Genomic DNA, 19,912 nt, shown 5'->3' on the forward strand with positions numbered 1-19,912 from the left:
CAAAAGAAGACGTCGCACACAAGGTTAAATGTCAGTCGCTTGAGGAGGAACGGGCAGAGCCACAGAAAGAAAGGGTCACACACAACCAGTCTGTATACTGGGCATTACAGTGTGCATTATTATGGATGTAGAATCCAGCGATAACATTGTAGACATGTTTTGACCTTCTTTTTTTTATGTCAAAATAGACTCAAACTCACATTTCATACAACCTTTCTCACACTTCTGTTTTGTGGTTTAGGGAATCAAGTTTATATTTACACAGAAAAAAACTAAAAGTAGAATGCACACAATGCCCCACTGTCAGTAAGATATATGGTGTTCTACTGAGGCATGCCTTGAGGGTAGCTGTGACATTAAAACCCCAATCTTGCATTGTTCTTTACAGAGGATGAAACTCTCAAAGTCACAGGACACTGCAGAATGACTCAAAAGTGGTTGTCATATACACTTCATCCAGCAGAGGGAGCCTTTACATACAATATAAACACATGTATATGCAGGGAGGTACAGAGAGACAGTGAGAAACCAAACGTGTGTCCAAAACACTGCTGCTTTTTCGGGATTACACTTTTAATCTGGGCATGAGGAAATGGCGCCAGGCAAAACAAATGAGCGCCATGATGTCTCCAGCGGCAGCATATCACACCCTGCCACACACTGAGTACAACAGCTTATAGAGACAAAGAAAGTCAACAAACACGCAGTCAGCCAAGTAGAGGCAATAATGTTCTGTGCTCGCTCGAATGTAGAAGGATTTTCCTTGTATACAAGTGTAATTAACATCATGATTGAGGCTTCAGAACCAGTTCGAAGACTCACTTTAGTTCTTTGAGCTCTCGCAGCGCATCGTTCTTCTGTTTCCTCATATCGTCCAGATTACGCAAGGCATCAGCCAGATCGCTGACAGCCCGGTCACGTTCCCGCCGCAGGTTATCACACAGAGTCCTGGAGAGGGAGAGGAGAGAAGCGTATTAGGAGGAGCAGGTATTAGCCGGTTATTCTCGAAGATCTACAGCTTTGCGTGAGCCCTCCAGCTCTGTCAAGAGTCTTTAACAAACCCACACACACAGAGACTGACCTTATGCTCTCCCTCTCCGCCACTATTTTGTCCCTCTCTTGAAAGGCCCAGTCCCGTCGACATTTGGCCACCTCAGCCTCCTGTGTGGCCTCCTTCAGCTCCTGGGACATGGCCTCGTACTGTTTCCTCAGCATCTCAATCTCCTTGTTGGCTCGTTCCATGTCCAGGGTGGCAGAGTCTTGTTTCTAGAGACATTGAGTAAACATGAATAAGATTATACATTATTCATAGCATTTGCATTTGTTAGAACATGCTACAGTTTACAGCGTCTGGTGTGAAAAATGCTGAATGAAATATTAAAAAACGTAGAGACTATCCAGATGTGTGACTTTAAAACAAACCACAGCTAATTGTCGAGTATAAAGGTTCACATGGCCTGCAGAAGGACTGTTAAGAGGGCCATCTAGTGGGCACATACAGGTGTAACCGAAATCTGCTTGAGGGTCAGTCCTGACATCCTGTAACCATGTGCCTAACCTTTGACCTCATACTGTCAAATCCAACGTGCGGTGTGTTTGTTACCTGTCTGGCCTGATAGTACTCTCGGAGCAGCTGATCCCTCTGAATGATGGCCTCCGTCCTCTCCTTGCGGGCCACGTCCCTCTCCTCCCGGACCATCTCGATGTCCTTGCAAGCCTGGCTCAGCTCCTTCTGAGCCTCCGCCTTGTCCTTCACCTCGTGGCAGTACTTCTCCAGCAGCTCGTTCCTCTCGCAGATGGCCCTGTCGCGGTCCACCAGTGACGAGTTCAACTCCTGTCACAAAAACAAAGTGTGGGGGGGGGGGGGGGGGGGGGGGCACAATGGAATGAGGGCATCTCAATACTGTGAGTCATTAATGCAATGTGAAAATAATATTTGAGGGCTGATGCGGTGTTATCCAACACTAGTTGTGAATCTCTTTTGTCTGTCAACCAGAGTGTTCAGAAATGTTCTTCAAAAAAGCCGGCGACAGGGCTGAACTATTTTTGTCCAGTGTTCTGTGTGAAAATAGCCTTTGATCTGAAAGTAGATGTCTGGCCAAAGTCATGAACAGACACCTAAAAAACAGACAGGCACATTTTGAAATGGAAGGAAAGTTTGCTCAGTAACTCTGAGTAAGACAGAAAGTCTCTTGGGGAAAGCTGTGACTGATGAGTAATGACAAGCACAACTTTATTCCAAAAAGCTTCATATCCGACTTTTAAAATAAAGTCTAAAGTTATAGGAATAGTTTGGAAACATGTACTTCGGCAAATATATACCTGAAGCAAGCAACCGTTTAGCTTAGCACAAAGACTGGAAGCAGCTAGCTCTTGTTTAATAAATTTGTAGAAAAACTGAACTGTAAAAACAATATTTCACCATTTTATTAGGTGTTGTGAGCTCAACTATTTCTTGGCATGGACCAGTAATTTCCTGGAGTTCTTGCTGGGTGCATGGCAAATGGGCCCAGACAAGAATTAGTCCAGTACATTACCATTTTGGATAAAAAAAACAAATACATAAAACAAGAAAGGTTGGACATAGCCAGGCTAGCCATTTCGCCCCTGTGCCCAGTCTTTATGCTAAGATAATGCTTACCAACTTCAGGCTCCAGCTACAGATTTACCAAAGTGACATGAGAGTGGTACCAATCATCTCATCTAACTCAGCAAGAAAGCTAATAAACATATTCCTCAAAATGTAGAACTACTGCTAGAAGTTTTTCATTCAACGTGTCTCTAATATATATTGTGTACTGTTTGATATTTTTCATACATTTTTTTGGCTTGATGTTTTTGACATCTATATCTTTCAGGTTAAGCCTCCATCTTCTTCATGTATAATAATAGTGCATCAGCTGTATCTGATTCTGACTCTTCAGCCTCATACCTGTCTGAGTGCCTCCAACTCTTCACTGGCCACCACCCTCTCTGAAGACGTGTTTTTCAGTCGGGCCTCGGCCGCCTCCAGTTCCGTCTGCAGCTTGTCCAGCTCCTTGATCACCTGGTCCCGCTCACTCATGATGAGCCGGTACTCGTTGAACACGGAGTCCCTCTCCTCCTTGTACTTCTCGCAGTCCTTGGATGCCTTCAGCTGCAGGTTCTTGTAGCGCGTGACCTCTGACTGCAGTCGCTCCATCTCTCTCTGCAGCTCCTTGTTCTGAGCCGAGGACTTGTTCAGCTCCTGCTGCACCGAGTCGAACCTGGGAGGGTGCGGAGGAAGATTGGGATGTTTCAGTGAACACTTTTACGTGATACCCATATAAAGTGATGTTGGCTGCAGCTTCAGTGTCACTCATATGAGTACTTGTTACTGTGTGTGTGTGTGTGTGTGTGTGTGTGTACAGTTGCTGGGTAATATAACATGATTTTCCCTGAGTTTCATCTGATGTGATTGGCTGACAAATTCTCTCACCTCCTCATCGAGGTGGAGTACTGCTGCTGGTAGTGCATGGCCGAGTCTCTCTGTTTGAGCAACGCATCCATCTGCTTCTGTAGCCGCCGGTTCTCCTCCTCGGCCTGCTCCAGGCGACTCAGGTCTGTGTTGTGGTTCGCCACCTTCTCGCTGTAGCGCTTGCTCAGGGCGTCATACTCCTTCTTTACGCCCTCCAGCTTGTCCATCGCGGTGTCATACAGTTTGTTCAACACCTCTGATGAGCCCTTCTCTCTCATTACCTGAGGAGGACAACAAAAGTCATATATAAAGTCATTATAAAACTGCTGATGGTGTTCCTAATGTTGGTGCCATCAGATGAAATCCACAAAGCCTGTGTTTGCTGTGCCACACCTTAGCAGCAGATGGCATCAATGTGTAGGCAGGATTCTATTTTTACATCACAAGCAAATCCTGTGCCAGCTCAAACAATGGCTTTTTTAAGAGTAACTGCAATTTAGGCACGGAAACAAAACCCCAAATTTGGCCGGCAAAATTAGCTGTTTTATGTGTAGAGTGTGTCCTTCAGCCTGCATTATTCATTCCCTGTGAGACTGGATGTCTCATTATTGCAGGTTTTGCTGATTTAGTGCCTCCTGATTACTGACAGGGCTGCTCTGACCCGAGGGCTGAATTGACCGCGTCTACACAGCATATACTGCTTATATACTGATCTTGTAGCGACATGGTTTGGGTCAGTGTGCCCTTTGCCCGAGCCAAAGCCCTTTCCTTCTGCGCTTGCCCTTTTCTGAAATGCACTGTGTGCATTTCCCTCTGCTTGGCTGCCCTGTGCTCTTAGCTACGGCAGTGTTCCCGTGGGTGCTGTGTGAGACAGTACTGCACAGTCGTCCAATACGGGTCACCGCACCCTTGTGCTGTTTAGAACAAAGTATTCAGTGCACAGAAGAAAACAAGCAATACTGTTTGATGTTCAAAAATGAATGACTTTGAAATATGAAGAGGTGAAACTCCCTCAGCACTTTTAATAATGTGTGATGCTGCAGCACAGTAACAAGCAGTTTGATTTTGCAGATTGCCTCCAGCATCTGTTCCAACCAAGTAAATCTCTGAAGGCAATTCATGCCCTTATAACATCTGGGCAGCTACAAGCATATGTATGTGCGTGTGTGTGTGAGAGTGTGTGTGAGTGAGTGGATCGTACCTGCTGTTGCTGCAGCCGGAGGTCAGCCAGCTCTTTCTGGTCTTGACCGTGCAGTCGCTTGAGCTCCTCGCAGTTCTGTTTTAGGTGGTTGTGCTCTCTGACAAGTTGGGCGTTGTCCCTCCTGAGTGTCTCCATCTCCTCCTTCAGCTGGGTCTGTTCGCCCAGGACGCGGCTGTGCAGCATGCTGGAAAAAGTGGGACCGTATGTTTATGTATAGGGAGATACATGGGAGAATAATACATGACAGAAAGCAAACTTTAAGCATGTGCAATGGCAGCCTCAAGTTTCCACATCAGACTTGTATAAGTTGCAAACTGGATCAGGATGAATAAGGGTTGCCAGGTTAATAAACTCATGACAACATCTGTGTTACTGATTAAACCAGGCGTTTTACAAGAAAAAATGCTCACCATTTCTGGAGCGTACTTTGAAGTAGGCTTGCCATAGAAAATGCAATGCATTCAGTGACTTTAAGATTGCAACTACAGAGCAAAACAACAGTCGTTTTCAGTATTTGTTGACAGTGGATCAGTTTGAAATATGTCAAGGAGTGGTTTTATACAGTAGGAGTAATGGAACTGAAAGTTGCTGAAGAGATGAAGAGCTGCAGGCGACAAGCTGCGCCAACCAGCTGTAACCAACTGCTTTTGCCTCATTAACGTTATCAGGTTCCCTTTTTGTATCTGGTTTAAATCCGAAATAATGTCAAATAGGGAAAATGAAATGTGATTCCTGCTTCTCTGTGCTGTGACTCTGCTGCTGCAGACACTTAAAAGTAGAGGCGGTGGGAAAGTAATGCAATTGGTGTATGCTCAAGCACTGTGTAACACCAGTCAAACCGACTGCTGTGCCAAGCCTACTATAAGCACAGAGAAAATGTATATTTTTAGCAGGTGAATGTGAAAAAAGCTTTCTAGTGTCAAACCCTGCATATCCATCATTCTACACAGTGAAGCTCTGCAGGTGATATGCAACATGTAAAACTTAAAAAATGAACTCGTTTCAGACAGTATCATGGAGGTGGAGGCTATCAGGAGGGGCCCTGCCTTACTGATAATGAACGAGACAGCTCAGAACAAACTGACTTTGCACGCCAATATTTACATTATTTTTATTAAGCTTGAGTCAATGTACTTTTCTTTTAGCCAAACGCATACAGTTATTTATATACTGTATAAATGTCTACCTAATGAGGAATTACCATCTTAAATGTGACAACTTGTCTTTTGCTTCCCTCATTTTGGAAAATAATTCTAACTGGCTACACTGTCTAACAGCTAATACACCGTATGATCAGTTTCTATGCTCCAGAAATTTTGCCTCAGCTTACGAGCTGTTAGGCTGAATTATTCAATCACATAAATGCCTTTATTTCCAAGCTTTGAAAACCGTGCATGCTTATTCATTTATTTATTTATTTATTTTTGTAGTGCCAATTCCCTTTGAATGTGAAAGCCAGCTGTAGCTCCGAGGGATGTTCTTTCAATTAGGTTAATTGCAACACCATGCCAGTATTTGCAACAATTCCGGTAAAACAATGCAATAAAACGTAATTATTTCTACGCTGAAAAGCAGCAGGTGGCAGGTGACAGGATGTTCATCCTACGCTTACAACACTGGCACACCAGTCCAGACACACATTCACGTGGAAATCTGAGGAAGTAGGTGCACTGCTTGTACACTACATAATACTACATAAAAGAGTCCCAGACAAATGGATACGATGTCATAAGAAATACTTACTGGTAGAAGTCAGCCTCTTTTACAGCCTCCTCGCACCTCTTTAGTGTTTTGGTGTGCTGGTTCTGGAGAGACTGCAGATCTGCCATGGCCCTCATGCACTGACTTTTCAGACGCTCATAGTCATGACTGGCTTTGGAATTTGGCCTTACGGAGAAAAAGCAGAAAGGAATCAAACAGTCTACCCAGCAGCAGCCTTGTACGATAGTGTGGCTCAGACAGGAGGATAGAGAAGACAGGGTTGACCTTGTATGACAGTTCATAAGATGGGAATGAAATGTTCAACTAAATGTAAACAGCATTAAAAAAGTATGCACTGGTGTAAGCAAACAGCCTTTGTATCATCTGTTGCACAAGAAACATCTGGTGAGGAGAGCACATTAAACTTAATTAAGCAGCCAGTGTCAGTACCCTGTGTCTGTAAGGTAGAGTCAAGACAGCAGAGAGTAAGTGGATGAAAACATGGCAGCCAGAACTGAGGACACTGACATCATGACTTTAGCAATCTAGAGAGAGTAAACATTACCAATCATAAACTTTGCTGCTCTGAGAGCAATGAATCATAGGTCAAAGTCAATAGTCTGGCCTGATGCATTTAATTTGGGGATAAAGAAAACATGTATAATTACAGTAGACACATTCATAGACATCAGCCAAATTAAAGTGTTACCAGAAGGGAAATAACAGTAACAACAACAACAACTTGGCAGCAAGGACAGGATTTGCACCTGCAGTCGTCGAAGGTGGTCCCGGGCGATGCCAACGCCAGACGCTTGCGGAGCTCGTCCCTCTCCCTGGTCACCTGGCGGAGCTGGAACAAGATTGTGTCCAGGTTGTCGCCGGATGGCCGGTTGTCGTTGATGGCTGGGGGTGGGGAGGACGCTTCACCGTTAACAGGCGAACCTGCGACAGTGAGCACATTACCGGAGGCTGGGACTATTGATCAGCACACACTGGACAAGTTCCTCAGAAGTAACATCATATAGAAGTAGCTCAGATGCCACTAAATTAATCAATTTGAAATTAAAAATTTGAGCACTATAGCTTGAAACAATTTCAGGGCTGCAACTAACTTATTTCCATTTTCGATTAGTGCGTCAATTATATTCTTGATTAATCAATTAGTTGTTTGATCTATAATATGATAGAAAAGGGTGAAAAATGTCGACTGGTGTCTTTCAAATCCCAAGATGTGCCCTCAAAATGTCTTGTTTTTCCACAACCCGAAGATATTCAGTTTATTGTCATAGAGGAGTAAAGACACCAGAAAATATTCACAGTTAAGAAGCTGGAATCACAGAATTTTGACTTTTTTCTCCTAAATTTCTCGAACTGATCAACTGACTATTAAAAGAGTTGGCAACTTATCAATTAATTGACTTATCCTTGCAGTTCTAGACAATTTATCGAAGCATTAAGATTACCCAGGCAACCAAGAGTTAAATCCTGCTCAGCGGTCAAGGTAGCAACTCTGTGCTATGCAATTTCTACATAATCTGGTCAAGGTCTGTTTTGTGATAATTTGCTGTAAATTTACAGGATTGGATCTTGAATTTACAAGACTACACCATTTGTAATCTCTGGCATGAGAATGAAAGGCAGAAAGAGGAGATAGGATTTGGACTTGATGATGTTCTGTGTGGCTTAAGTGTATCCACATACTCTTTGGTTAAATTGAAGCACCTCGAAAGCCAATGAATTTGAAGCCTTTGTAAAAGAACCCCACACTGAAATACTTCATCTATATAGTTGTTTTCTTCAATTCAATTTCTTTACCCTGGCGTTGTGTATCCATTACGAGATCTGGTGGTCCCATTCTACCTGTCATGACCGAGATTAAAAAACAGAGGAGGATTCGTCATTGAAGTCACGAGGTCATTCTCTTTCACTGTGTGTCCTTCCCAACAAAAATTATCTATCAGCATTGTTTTCTTTATTAAAAAGAACACCCATGGCTGGAAATCTGAGGATTATGTCCATCTTTGGCTCAACATTTGGCCCTTTTGGAGGTTTATGTAACACAGCTGAGTCATTTGGATCTTTGTCAAAACAAGGAAAAGGCAAGCGTGGCTTCCTCAAGGAAAGGGAAAGACACAAGGGGAGTGTTTTTGCCCCAATCCCAAACTCTGTAACCCAGCAGACAATTGAGATTACACAAAAAATCAGTGTAAACACGATCCCACGTGTCGTAATTCAGCCACGGTGATGGCATTTACTATGGTGTGTTTGGAGATAGTACAGAGCCTGTCTGACCTGGCGTGACACACACAGCATTAACAGGCATCTTGGGTCATTATACATACCAACACTGCTGAGGGAGCTGCTGCTTTCCGAGTCGGATGGCATAGTGGAGAGAACGCTGTATGTGGAACCTGCCAAGAGACAAAGGCCATGAGGAGAGATGCATTCGGGAATAAAGCCTCGATAGATTGATTAACCAATTACACACAAGCCTGAATTAATTGCCTGTACAATGTGGAAAGAGGTGAATATTACACAGTCAGCTTCATATTCCCTGCACAGCTGTATGATAAATTTCGATGCAGGGTTTATACTTGGAATAATAACTTCAACACTCCCTCTTAGCGGCTCTATATTATCGCTCCGCACCGCCGTTGTCATTAAAACCTCCTCTCCCTCACTGTGCACTCTGCCTCGCTTTTGATGTATAGTCCCTGTATGTTTCTGCTACACAGGCAGAATGTCACGGCTGAAATGGGATTTTCTCTTTTTATGTCAAGCACATGGTGAGAGAGAGGGAGAGAGAAAATGATTCTCTATCTGAATAGCTGTACGCTACACACTGTTAAGCTGGCGGATATTTCACACAGGCGGCCACAATCCATAGGAGAGAGTATGCAGATCCCCATTATACTGCAGAGTCCCTGCTCCAAAGGGCAATGTAAACATGGTGGAGAGCACTGACAGAATCTTTTATAACACACATCTTAGACTTGTGCTTACTGGAGAAGGCATCAACCATTGTATTGCACACTGAAAGCTCAATTTCTTTCCTTATTTTTACCAAATAGTCGGGTTTAAACTGTTTTCTAAGTAGAGTTTACAGCCCCACATATCCACAATTGCTGTGTTAGCTACTGTAATAAGACACTAATCACCACAATTAATAGTGAATAAGGTCCCCTTAAAATCAGCACAGTTTAGAAAATGCCTCCAAAAATAAAAACTGAAAAGAGAAAAGAAGAAAAGAGATGATATGCTGAGTCTTTCTATGTGAGTGGAAACAGTGCTAGCACTGCAAATGGTACTTTCTACACGATTTTTCACACCAATCTTCAAATTTATTTAAAAAGAAAAATCTGATTTTTATAAATACAGATTTGTCATTATTGATAAGCCTGCTGATTATTTTCTCAATTAAAACATTAACCGTTTAGTCTCAAAAAATGTCAGGGCCACATCTTTAAATGTCTTGTTTTATCTTGCCCACCGACCAAAACTCAAGGTATTTAAGAAAAAAACAGCAACAATGTAATGTGAGATAAAAACTGAATATTTAGAACAACAATCTGAGCTTTAAATTTAAAAGAAACACAGGATAATATCTACATGATATCAAGGAAATGGGGAAAAAGAACAAGGTGTGAACATTTCAGAAGATCAATAGTTGCATCTCTGGAGAACATAACAGTCTACGACGTCGTTATCATACCCACAATTAAGAGTAAATACTTCTGTCTATGTCAACGCGGGGCAATACATTTAGAGCATTCCCATGTATTTAGGCTTTACCCTGAAATTGTACAGTTTTGGAGAAATATTCGACAGACTGTCAAAATTATGGGTGATGACACATCCAGGTCATGTATAGTACTGTACTTTGATAATATTACAGTAGATATTGTGTTAAGAAGGTGCAATGTCAGAATTAGCCACCTGTCAAATTCATACTCAAAACAAAGAGGGTGCAGCATATCACCAGAGTTAAACTGGTATTCATACACATTCCACTGATAATGTTAGTTAATTCTGTCTTCAACTTAAATTCGTACATATTGCCAGATTAAGAAAAGACAGATATTTGCTAAAAGTCAACTTACTAAAAGGCCATTATGAAGAGATGCTACGAGGCTGAACCACCGATGTAAATTTAATGGCTGAACATTGTGAATGAAATCTATGATAATGGACAGTTAACTTATAGGATAAGAACTCAAGAGGAATAATATCAAGAGAAATGGTTGAAATTGACAATGTTTACATGTCAACAACAATAACAGAGAATGAACCACTGAATATGGAATAGATGGGAATAGATGGGTTCTGTGGAGACGGGGCAATCCAAATCTTTACACAGCAAATTCTCACATGGGAGAAGCTGGAAACACAGTATGTTTTGCTTTTTTACTTGAAATATAGCAAAAGAATAATCAATAATAAAACGTGTGCAGAATAAATTTTTTTCTATTGGAGGCTGATTATTCATCCAATTATTTCAGCTCCTAATAAATGATGGGAAGTCAATAAATGATGTACACACTGATAAATAGACTAATTTGAACCTGCATGAAACAGCCCCCTGAGGCACAGATAATACTAATGTAATGTGATAAATGCACACTAAACACATGGACAGAGGCCTTGCTGTGTACAGGGTTTAAGAGAGCAGAGGAATGGTAGCTGACTTTGTCAGCAGCAGGCAATAGATTGACACCAACTGTTCTAGATCTCCATCTCTGTCCTTGCCTCCCCACTGGGTTTAGGCTACAGCCCTCAATGTGTGACAAGGCCAAGCCTAATTAACTATGAGCTCTGTGCGACTGAGCCACTCCATCTTAGGCCCCGCAGACAGAGGAGAGGAGAGAGGGGCAAGAGGGGAAAAGAGGCGAAGGCATGGAGCAGAGGAGGACAGATGAAAGGAGATAGCCTAACTAAGTCGCAAAAGAGATAAGGAGGGAGTGTGTTTGAGAGACAAAGAGGGAGAAAAGTAAGAGGAGAGACAGTGAGAATGAGGAGAAGGGCGGAAAGGCTTTTAATCTGTTCTGACATTCCCTGATGCTTAACACTTTTACCCTGCGAAGTGCTCCGAGCACGCAGCTTTGATTTCATATTGTTCCATCAGACATGATGAGAACCACTCAGGGGCTGCACAGCATTAGTCCTCTACAATCAACTCACCGCTTTACAAAAGGCTCCTGCTCATTTGCATGGCTGCACTGAAAAGCAACGAATGACTTCTTGAACCTTGTGTGACTGACGGGTGTCTTAGTTAAAGACACTGAGAGGTATTATGCCATCTCAGCTGCAGGATTAATAAGCCTATTTTAAACTACTGCACAGAGTCTGTAAAAGCCAGAAAAAGCTGGAACATGTAGCTTCTTTAACGTTCCATCCCTTGATTTGGAAACAGAAACACTCAAATGAATTAAAATCCCAGTAATCTCTGCCACTGAGGACACTCGCATAAAAAAAAAAAGAAAAAACACAGCTCTAACTCCCACGAAAGAGGCAGTTCTGGGACAATCCTTGGCATCTCGCAATCTGATTTGGCTGCAAGGACAAGTACGTGCACCACAAATTCCCATATTTAGATCAGTGTCATAGGCTGATTAGTTGACCCCGTAAGCGCAGCAACAAACGCAGCATGGACTGCATGTCAGATACAAGGCCGCTATATCTGGCGGTCGATTGGTCAATGGCATTAGCCTTTTCCAACAGGCTTTTAATCATCAATAGCAATTAGCACCAGCCATAGCCAGTGAGGCTGATCATTTGTAAACAGGTTCACTGTGTCAATAAAGCATGCATCTATTAGGGTAGCATAGATCTGATGATCTACAACGGGAGAATGCACCAGTCACTGCCAAAAAAAAAAAAAAAAAAAACTGAGCAGACCTGACAAATCATATCCAACATTCAGATTCAATTCTGACTCGAGCTGCAACAATAATACCAATAACAGATGAGACTATTTTGATCATCTATTTGTTTCAGTAATTACGCAAAGAAAGTCAAACAGTTGCTTGTTGTAGCTTCCTAAATGTAAGGAATTGATGCTTATCTTTGTTATTAATTCTGGTAAATTAGGAGTCTTTATTTTGAACTCAAAAGAAGCACTCTGAAGATGTCTCTTTGGCATTAGTCACTGTTTTTTGACATTTTATAGACTCAACGATTGATTAATTGTGAATATAACTAATTATTAATTGAAAGAAAATAATCGTTGGTTGCAGACATATTTCTAACAGATGGACACATCATAGCGGATCTCATCAAGAGCTATTAGATATGATAATATGAAGCAAGCATCTGCTACCGACTTCCGTCAAGGGATGCACTCTAAAAGGTGAGAAATATTCAGTGGAGAACCTGAGGCGACTGTAACAAAGGCCCGTCGCTGTGATCTAAATAGGTCAGGGGAGTGCTCCCTCTACCTAAGGGGATCCACCTCCCCCAACTCTCCCTTCCGCTTTCCCTCCCAATCAAGCGATGTGCTCAGCAACCAACAGTTGCTTCAGACAACCAGATTATGTTCTCCAGCACATAAAGCAAGATGACACGCGTTGCCATGGTGAAGCTGGATGAGAGGAATAGTAAATCCTACAGCATGGTGGAAAAAGAAGAAGAAGATCCTGAGGTTGGGGGGCTGGTGGAGGAGAGCCTTATCAAAGAGAGATGCGAAGTCTGGCTTCCACCGTCGGGTGAGACTAAATTATTCATCAGATCCGGAAAAATTCTCTTATCTGACAATGAGTGCGTCTCCCAAAACATTAAACACATACGATTATGATCGCAATTGGACTCTGCTGCTGCTTCAAACTTTCCTTTTATCAGAACACGTTGACAAGCCTTGAAACTATGGATTCCACGCAGCCGAGGTGTCTGATCTGTTCCCGTGAACACAAGAGACACAATTTTCAGGGCCACTTGGTAAAAGAGCAGCATTAGCATTCCAAAAATAATACTGTGTGCTATTCTTTATTAGCCGCTGTCAGCTCTTCTCACTGTCAGTGAGCAACAGTGATTAAAAAAAAAAAAGAAGTCATGCACCAAGAGGCGAGCCTAAATAGTCTTTGTGGTCTTTCTCCTTTTGTGTCCTCAGCTTCACAACCATTAAAACTACAGAAGCGCAAATAATAGCAACACTAATAATACGGTTGAAAACTACCCACTCATTTTACAGTGTGCTTAAGTGAAGCTGAGGGATGTGTCAGCAGTACGCCAGAGAGCAGAAAGCATCTCTTTTACTCTGACATCCCAGGCCTCTAAATCCTGCCGGTGGTTGTGTTCACAGTATGGAGGATGTAGTTTGAGTTAGAGATGTACACAGCATACCTACTCTGTGTCAATAATGGCTGTAATACCTGAACTAAGGATATTCACTGATACTGGAGAGGTGAGAGTGGAGAGGTGGCAGTAAGATGGACTTTATGATCAAAGTAGCCTTTTTAGTCATCTGGCCTCGTCTTCCTAAATTGTAGAGAAGGAAGAAGAATTCTCATACTTTACTTTAGGGCTGCAAAATGACTTGAATTATTATCAAAATCACAATATGGTCAAGAGCAGTATCCAAATCATGGAGGCTGCAATTTTTTGATAAAGGTTAAATGTGTGACATAACAGCATTATAATGAAGTAGTGTAGGACCGCAGGGATGCCCTGACCTCAGTAAGAATGCATCATATTTTATAAACTAATCACATGTTTGTATGTGAAAATAATTATATCTGTGAAATAAATGAAGTAAAACATACAATATATGCCTGTTTTACAGTTACAATATAGCAACAGTGACAGAGAAACAGTACTTACACAGCACTGTTCCTGTATGGCTGAATAAGGCAGACATCATTGCCATTCTGATCCAGCATATTTGAGCGTCCTTATTTTAGTTGGGACGCTTCACTAGGATCAATGAAATGGAGAGGAAGATTTGACATTCCTTCTCACACACCTGTACCATCTCCAACACCTCAGCACAAAACCAAGACCAGTCAACAGAAACTGTGGTGACTTAATCAGCAAATCTGCACAGAAACACAACATAAATTCCCCTGTCCAGTCCTTTCCCTCCACTCTGGGACTTCCAGTAAGCCATGTAGTGGGCCCAACTTCTGTGCAGCCAATGACACCACCGGCCAAGAGTCTGGGCAGTGTGCCAGTGAAAGCCCTGCTGCCGGGCTCAGGGATTGATCATCTGATTTAAGGAGTCTACACTAAGCATAAACATGAAGACATCTAACATGATGAGTCCATGAGGCCTGATTACTCCACCGCACGCACATCGCCTGACTCACAGCTCCATGTTCATCGAGGCCTATGGTCAAACCCACCCACTCTGTTCACTCATAGGTCCAAGTCGGCCCTGTGGCATGTCTCAAAATAAGATCTGTGATACTGTTGTAGTCCTTTAGTCATTTTGGATTTGTGCAAACAATCTTGGACATGAAGGGGATGCATAGAGGAAGACCATAAAGATCCTGCCAGAACTGCTGAGCAGCACCAAAGTCCAAAAAAAGCCCCTGAGTGCAATCCAGCCCAGCCGATTATCAGCATGCCATAATGGGCTTTCTCTCTGCAAAGAATGCTAGCTCAGCATAAATGAGACATAATTTCTTTTTGAACAGCTTGCCTGTGCCAAGGGTTGGGTCAAAAACAAAAAGGTTAAAGATGTCTGCAACACGTCCTCCAAATGCTCCACTGCTACATACCGTAGCTCGTACAAATAAAAGCCAAAACGCTGCCAAAAAGCCCGTCTGTGTGGAGTAAACCCACTATTGGAATTTGGGCAATCTTTGTGACATTCCTTTCATGTTTAATCACAGAGGAGACTGCGTTGATCCACAAAAGCATTTTCATAGGGTGTTGAGATAATTCAGTGATTAAACAGCACTATACTTTTTTAAAAGGTCACCGAGAGAAAAGGACGCCAGTGTAGAAGAAAAGTCTACATAATCATAAGTGAGACCGTGAACACTGCGGATATGACAGGTAGGTCTTTTCTACTGTATACAGCAATTATAAGCCACACTGCAGTCCCAGATATCCCACATTAATGTAAGCTTGGTGACACATCTGAGTGATTCTAGCTCTTTTATGCAACTAAATAATTGTACCTTTTTAATTAGGTATAGGAGGCGTCATATTTCTGACAAGTGAGTCATCCTAATGCTCCAAAACAACCTACGAACTGTAGCAGACAAAAACCAATCATCCAAAAGTTCTCATTTGGGATTTGGTTCCCAGTCATGCCACTGATATAACAATATATGTGAGCTGATCATACTTCTGAGCATTCCTATCCTTGCTTGTTTGTTGAAAGGTGCATGAAATGTAACTAGGGCTGCAACTTACAATTATTTTCATTATCTGCTCATCTTTACTGTCAAGATTAATAGATTGATTGTTTAGTCTATTAAATGTATTGAAAAATACTCATCACAATTTCCCAGTCAACTACAAATTGCTTTCTTTTTTCAACTTGCAGTCCAAAAAGCCAAATACTTTACATTTACCAATGCCGTCATAAATTACAAATACAAGCAGCAAATCAATTAACTATTAATTCATTAACTTATCAAACAAGAACAATTAAAACAATTACCAAAATACCTGGCCTATCTTTTCTGTCAATGAATCAACTAATCGTTGCAGCTCTAAATCTAATCCCAAAATAGTTAGCCAGAATCTTCTCTTGTCATGTGGCCCATCTGTAAACTAGAATGGCACTCTGGAGAGCACATACCTCTGCCAAGGCCCAACAGTCCCTTGTAGTGATCACTCATAGACACCAGCCACTTAAATACGCCTTAAATAAAAAATAAAAAAATACAGGATACAAAACAAAGTGAGGGTCTATTCTAGGCCAAGACCCATCTTTCATCCAAGTTTCGTGTCAATCTGTTCAGTAGTTTTTGTGTAATCCTGCTCACAAACCAACCAACAAACTGACAAGGGCGAAAACAAAATCTCCTTGGTGGAGGTAATAAAAGAGGAGGTACCAAATGCAGTAATCATGGCCATCACCATCACAGTCACAGTCATTTGCTGGTGATTACAGAGGACAAATTTGATCTGGGCTCTGGTGCCAAAGACTGAAGGACAATTGACTGCAGGTGTTAGCAGGACAGATATAGAAGTTGAGAAACAAACAGATGGTAAGACGAGGGAAGTAGAGAGAGGGAGAGAAAGCTATGATGTCATGATGGGAGGAGAGCAGAGGAGAGGAGGGATAGACAGAGAAGAAACAAGAACAAAGCATAATACAACAACAAAAGAAAGAAAGTAGGAGTGGGGGTAATGGTGAGGAGGGGAGAAGCTGTTTATTTCCATGACTTCATAGCCCTGGTAAACATTTAGATGCTGGCATTTCCTCTACCTTGTGGGGTAATTAGGATGTGGAGGAACATGTGTAAAATGGTAATGAAGTCCTGTTGCGCAGTACAGCCTCCTGGCAGTGGTTCACACACACTCAGAGCGTAGAGAAACCTGCCATCAGATATTAATGCTAAAGTGAAAAAATATACAGTTTTTACACTAGAAAGAAGCAACACAATTCAACTGGACCAATAACACCAGCAATGTCCCGGTCAAGTCCTGCAGTCAACCTCACATCTGCCTGCAGCATCTCAGGCCTGGATTGGATTTATTGAGCAGCATTACTGACAGTAAACCCTATACCATTAACACTGCATTACAACTAAACTAAGGCCACGACCCATGATTTAATTATTGATTCATCTAGATTCTTCTTTCAATTTTTTTGGATCATCGTCTTTAAATTACCCATTTTGTACATCCAGGACACGAAAGTCTTGGATCCAAAAATATTTTAAGGAGACACATTATGCCCATTTTCAGGTTTATTATTTTATTATTATTATTATTATTATTATTATATTGGCCTGTTGCTACTGCAGCGGGCATGGCCAGTTGTATAGAGATGCTGCAATGTAATAAAACTCACACCAACAACTCATAAAACACAGTCTACTCAAATGTCATCAATCACACCTAAGCGGAGACATCGGTTAACAGCAGATGAATTGATGGCTTCCTCTACACACTGAGAAGAGAATGAAGTCAGGATGAGGTACCAAGGGTGTTGAGGGGAAAGAGAGAATGGGCCGATGAGGTGACGGTGTGCGTCACTGAGTGAGTGACACTGACAGACAGAGAGAGGGAGAGAGAGAAAGTGAGGCCAAGTCCAGCCCATGGGAGATATTTAAGAGCAGCGGTCGTGACAAGAGCGTCAGGGTCGTAACTCATTCTGTCTGTCCACTGTGGTTTATGGAGTGGGACAGAAACTGGTTGACAGAGAGGAGAGGAGAGAGACCCCCCCCCCCCCCCTCCTCCACACACACACACACACACACACACACACACACACACACACACACACACACACACACACACACAGGCCTATGTCCTAGGCTGCTGTACACAGAGCAAGCTGCTGACTGGGCACTTTGGGCCTGCTCAACTTCTCAACAAAAGGCCTGTTGTCTCCCTCTCTCTTGCTCCCCTCTTTCTATCACCCTCCTCTGTCTCTCTGGCGTGTCCCTCCATTTAAGTGTGTCGAGAAACTAAACCACTCGGCGGAGGGGGAAAGAAACAGAATGAGTCGGCGAAAAGAGAAAGAACGACAAAACAGTTAAAAAGGGATGGATGGTGGGTCAGAGCAAAAAGACAATAAAGCAAAACAAGAAACCAAGTAGATGAGAAAAATGAAGTTGAACAGACAGCAGAAGAAGAAGAGTGTGGACGTTGCATCCTGTCAGGGTGAATTGTGTTGGCCTTCTCTCAGAGTGAGCTTAAATCACTGTAACGGTCCCTTGAATCTGAAAGGAGCCCCGGATGGGGGGTGTGTGTGCAGGTACATCTCTTCTACAGCTCTATTCCTCCAGGTAGAATATTGTCTATGTAGCGCATGGAGGAGATGAGCACACAACCCCAGGCATGTAATCAGCTTGATTGCAGCCGCCGCCTGGATTTATGAAATGAATTCAATTCTGTTTGAGAGCACAGAAATGTGCTCTCGCTCTGCAACAAAACTTCATCCCCGGCATTCTGAGTGAACGCTCCGCTCGGCAGTTTAATCAGAGTTAGAGAATTTGTTCAAAAAAAAAAAAGAGGGAGCCACAGTCCCCGAGCATGCTGGTTCACAAAACAGGCTAAATAATGAATGATTTGTTTGCATGTTCTCTACAGTAAATGTGTCAGAGTTTGCCAGCAAAACACTAATAATTTAGCGAGCCCGGGCTTTAAACAACTGAGCATTTCTGTGTGCATCTGTATGCTTTTCCTCTGGGGTGGGGAGAGGATGTTACTTTGGAGTTTGGATGATTTCATAAGTGTGCGTGCACGGAGGCTCGGCTGGCAAACGATGCGCATCTGAGAACAAGAGCGAGGCAGGCGGAACGCGAGGAGGTTGACTTGAGTGCAGGTTGCTATCAGCGGGACTCATCACACACCCTCTCTCTTCACACACCCTGTTCACAGACGCATGGGGGTTCTCAAGATTTCATCCCTATGTGCTGTTCCTACCAGCCTCTTTTGCCTGGAGGTACTCTGTGTGAGTGGCTTGTCTTTGGTCTCTCACAAGTGTGGTTAAAACGCTGTAATCGCATCAGCCCGAATCACTACACTAAAGATAATAAGAAGCACATTAAAAACAACACTTGAGTTGAAACAGAAGGAGCCAAGAGCGTGGCGGCTCATGCAGGGGACTGTGGAGGCACGATAAAGCGTGTCTCGCAGAGAGAGTTTACGCCAGAGAGAGGAGAGCAAGGCCTAATCCTCTGTTGAATAACCACAGGCTGACTAGCCAGACTCACAACTGGTACTCACTCTCTCCTAGCACAGGGACAGGTCAACTCTAAGGCCCCGGTGCTACACTCTATAAAAAGGTGTGTGTAGAAAAGCCGTAATCCACATTGTCAAGTCCAGCCATAGTCAAGGGGCTAACAGAAGAGCAATTTTGCAGCTGCTTACAGGTAAACAACTGTGTTTCAGACCATCTCAGGATCAGTGATATTCTGCAGCAGAAACACTCAATACAAGGAAGTAATAAAGCTTAAGGAGGCATTAGCGATCCAGTCAGCGGAGCAGCAAGACACCAGCTCAGCATTACCTGCTGCAGTCTGCTTGATAGTAGTACACGGAGACAACTTGGCAGCTGTAAACTACGGATCACATGGTGTATTTAAAAAAGGACTCAGACGTGTGTTTAAACTAAAGCTTGAGCTGTGTCAAAATGATCTGCAAGATATCCCTCACGGTTGTTTTACATGTGGGATATGTCAACGAGAAGCACTGCCCTGCATCTCCTCCCCACTTTTGGATCTCAAGGCTCATCCAGCATTCAGGCCCTGAGGGCATGACGCTGGTTGTGAGTAAGCCACCGGCTTCAGTCATTCAGACAAAGCAAAACAGGCAAAACTAGACAAGGCTTTTACACTTGGTTGCCCTTTGTCTCGGCGCAGCAGCAACAGCAAACCGAAACCCGCTGAAGTGGAGGCGGTTGCTGTGAGGACACAAGTGCAAATCAAATGTGTGTAATTAAAAATGTAGCA

The 19,912-nt window shown here is 42.8% G+C and overlaps 1 protein-coding gene across 1 annotated transcript in view; it reads right to left on the reverse strand.

The window, feature by feature from the left end:
• Positions 1–19,912, reverse strand: part of dlg5a (discs, large homolog 5a (Drosophila)) — a 41,002-nt gene that overhangs the window by 19,655 nt on the left and 1,435 nt on the right. The window contains exons 2-10 of the mRNA XM_073481821.1: positions 8,681–8,749; positions 7,106–7,280; positions 6,381–6,524; positions 4,638–4,821; positions 3,458–3,717; positions 2,933–3,245; positions 1,604–1,834; positions 1,082–1,266; positions 823–948 (exon numbers count right to left, since the gene is read on the reverse strand). Coding sequence (XP_073337922.1) covers positions 823–948; positions 1,082–1,266; positions 1,604–1,834; positions 2,933–3,245; positions 3,458–3,717; positions 4,638–4,821; positions 6,381–6,524; positions 7,106–7,280; positions 8,681–8,749 — 1,687 coding nt within the window. The remainder of the gene's footprint in view (positions 1–822; positions 949–1,081; positions 1,267–1,603; positions 1,835–2,932; positions 3,246–3,457; positions 3,718–4,637; positions 4,822–6,380; positions 6,525–7,105; positions 7,281–8,680; positions 8,750–19,912) is intronic.

The sequence above is a fragment of the Pagrus major genome, chromosome 15 (assembly GCF_040436345.1).
Source record: "Pagrus major chromosome 15, Pma_NU_1.0".
Taxonomy (NCBI): domain Eukaryota; kingdom Metazoa; phylum Chordata; class Actinopteri; order Spariformes; family Sparidae; genus Pagrus; species Pagrus major.